This window comes from Plasmodium fragile, assembly GCF_000956335.1.
Source record: "Plasmodium fragile strain nilgiri unplaced genomic scaffold supercont1.42, whole genome shotgun sequence".
In the NCBI taxonomy this organism is placed as follows: domain Eukaryota; phylum Apicomplexa; class Aconoidasida; order Haemosporida; family Plasmodiidae; genus Plasmodium; species Plasmodium fragile.
Genome location: NW_012192622.1, coordinates 87081 through 90059, shown reverse-complemented (window position 1 = coordinate 90059; position 2979 = coordinate 87081). Strand labels below are relative to the sequence as shown.

The following is a 2979-nucleotide window of genomic DNA, read 5'->3' as shown; positions in this document are numbered from 1 at the left end:
TTTTTTTTTTTTTTTTTTCCCCTTGTTCGGCTTTATCGGAGGAAGGTGTTTCATTTTTTGAGTAGAAAAGGACGTTTAAAACGAGGGACGACTTTTGCTCACGTACATTTTAATCACGTTCGTGTACGTCCCCAATCCACCCCACGCCCTGTGTTATATATTACTTCAAAGGGGAAGTCACATCGTATTGACGGAGAGGACGGAATACTGACCCACTTCATTCCTTCCTCAGAGAAGAAAGCCGCACGCGCATGAAACGTGTGTTATCACTTGTACTCACTTGCACCGGCACAGAATGCCAAACGGACTGCCGCGCCTGCGGGCTCTCTTCACCAGTTGGGTGAGGAATAGCGCGACGAGCATGAAGGAGCAATCAGTACATATGAGGAGGAAGCCCATGCCATGTAATAAATTTATTCAGACGAGGCAGATGACCCAAGGGGCAAGGAACAACGGCACTGCCAAGGCAGCGGCAGCCACAGGAGGGACGATGCTACTCATCTCCCCCATCATGTTTGAAGCAAAACACAAAGAGGAAGAAAACAACCCCAAAACAGAGTACATATTCATGGCGGGAAAGACGATTGACTTTTTAACTCAAAAAATATTTGAAAATGAATTTGGCACGTCCATTCTTTACTTAACTTTCTTTGTTGCCTACCTGGCCCTGCTTGCACACGATAATAAAATTAACCTCCTGGTGCACAAGCTGAAATTTAAATATGCCAATAATATGTTTAGCATTGGCCACCCCAATTATTCGAAGTATTTAAACAAGCTCAGGACCCCCCGGAAGGGTACCTAGGTGTGGGGTAATACATTTGGAGAAGACGCCGACCGAGCGGTGGTACCATTCTCTCACTGTTTGGCAGAGACACACACTAGAGAGGCATCACTTACAGGTGAATGTGTACTTCTTTTCGTGTGACTGCTATGCCGTTTCACATCGTTCACACCTTTGTTTTGTGGACCGTTCCGAGGAGAGAGCTGTCCAAGGAACCCCCACCCCTGTTTTTTTACCTTTTCCCATTTCCACATATAAAGCAGAGCAACACGGAGACCATTCACTTCGTGTAGCTTGTTAATACTTGCATTTGCGAACCCCCATTTGAACGCTCCTTTTTTTTTTTTTTTTATTTTTTTTTTAACAAGCTGGGAGACAACCCAAACGCTCACAAAACGATTGATAAGGTTTTAGTGTGCACACCTCAGTGGGGGATCTTTTCCCCGTCGGCTGTTAGTAAAGGTGAAAATATTCTTCACGTTCGCTGCATGACCGTGACCACTCGGGTGTATTTTACCCAGCCATAGTAATCCCCCTTGGATTTCTTTTTTTTTTTTTTTCTTTTCTTTTTATCCTGAGAAGGATGTTGCATCGAAAAGGCAGTTAAGGAATTGGTCTGTGTGGTGACGGTGTTTTGTTCCCACACTATATGTTGTTCTTGCACATGGGTGGTTCCCTTTTTTGTAAGGAGAAGGAGGAGTTCATTTAGGCCAAGCATCGTGCCGATCGAGGTGTGCACAACAGGTATCTCCATCTCCATTTGTGAAGTGGTAAAAGAAGTGCTCGAAAAAAAAAAAAAAAAAATACGAAATGGAGGAAAAAGGCCTAATGACAAGGTGGCAAAATCGCCTGACCTGTTCATATTTTTTTTTTTTTTGTTTTTTATACAAAGTTGCACAAACGGGGAGTTAACGGCTAAAGGAAAATGCTCCTTCTCTGCAATGTGGAGGTAGGAGTAAGTTCGCGTGGAAGAGAACGTTGACACACAAAAAAAAAAAAACATGTTGAAAGAACAAGTGCCCACTGGAGATGACGCTGAGGGAGAGAAGTAATTGCCTCACATATTTTAAAACCCCCTGGAATGAAAATATTCCCCCGAAAAATATGATCAAGTTGGGTAACGTCGGTTGGCACCTCCTAACACGGGCAGATGGCTTCAAACTGGGGGGACAGTTCTGTTGCAGTAGAGGGGTGTGCACCTTGTCAGTATCGCGTCTGTCGAAGCATCCTTACAAGCCGAAGACGAAGGAGATTATTCACCCACACGTGACGCCACCGGAATTCCTTTCCCCATCGGACTGCTTTGAAGCGAAGACGAACGAACTGCAGCAGTACCTACCAAACAATTATTATCGAACCAAGTGGATAGAGTCACTAAGGTCTGGCGAACACTTGGGAAGTGATTACCCCTGGAACTTATTGCCTCACTGGAAGTTTTGGAGGAAGCGAAGGTACAATGTTTTGTATGAGGAGATTCCCTGGTTTGTGTCGAAGGTGAAGGGCGTTTCGTATTACCATCGTCTGAACGTGTGGATGGTGCAGTGGGTCGAGGACGGGGTGCACCGGATCCGTCGCTTCCGGTGTGCGTTTGGAGTTCTTCAGGCGAAGTTGGCGGCTGAACAGTTTAGGAGGAACTTGGAGCAGTCGGGGCGCGTGGACAACCGCAAGTCGGAGCGCCAGCTGCGCATGGACTACATTCAGAAGCGGGACGAGCGTCTGCTGCGGAAGAAGCGCTACTCGAAAATTTCCAAGGGTCAGTTTTAGCGTGGGGAAAACCCTATCGTTACGGCGTAGACGTACACCTTTTTTGTGCCGGATTGACCCATACACATGGAGAGCTGCCCACCGAGCGTCCAATCATTTTACCTACCCACGCGTGGTGATTACAACGCATAGGTGGGGCGCACATCTGGAAAGGCATTTTCCCCCCTGCCGTTGAGGGGAACGGGAATGCGTCTTCCATTTTTTTTTTTTTTCTTCCTACACAACTGCATTACGCATTGCGCATTGCGCGTATTAGATCAAAGTGGGGTTTTGTCTTAAGAGTAACGTTTAAAAAAAGGGGGAGGCGAAGAATAAGAAGAAAAAAAAAAAAAGCAGCGATATAAGGAAAAAAAAAGGGAAAATCGTGCCCATTTTTATAGGGCAAAAAAGAGGGGACAAAGCTTTGTTGATTATGCCCCCCCCCCCCCCCC

The 2979-nt window shown here is 46.1% G+C and overlaps 2 protein-coding genes across 2 annotated transcripts; both read left to right on the top strand.

Moving 5' to 3' along the window:
• Window positions 1–295: 295 nt before the first annotated feature.
• AK88_03582 (uncharacterized protein) lies at window positions 296–805 on the top strand (the record flags this gene model as incomplete). The annotated part of the gene is made up of 1 exon (XM_012481193.1): window positions 296–805. One exon carries the CDS (start codon window positions 296–298, stop codon window positions 803–805), a length of 510 nt encoding a protein of 169 aa, XP_012336616.1.
• Window positions 806–1813: 1008 nt separating this feature from the next.
• Window positions 1814–2548, top strand: AK88_03581 (uncharacterized protein; the record flags this gene model as incomplete). Its single annotated transcript, XM_012481192.1, has 1 exon — window positions 1814–2548. The coding sequence occupies one exon, from the start codon at window positions 1814–1816 to the stop codon at window positions 2546–2548; it is 735 nt and encodes a 244-aa protein (XP_012336615.1).
• Window positions 2549–2979: the final 431 nt, after the last annotated feature.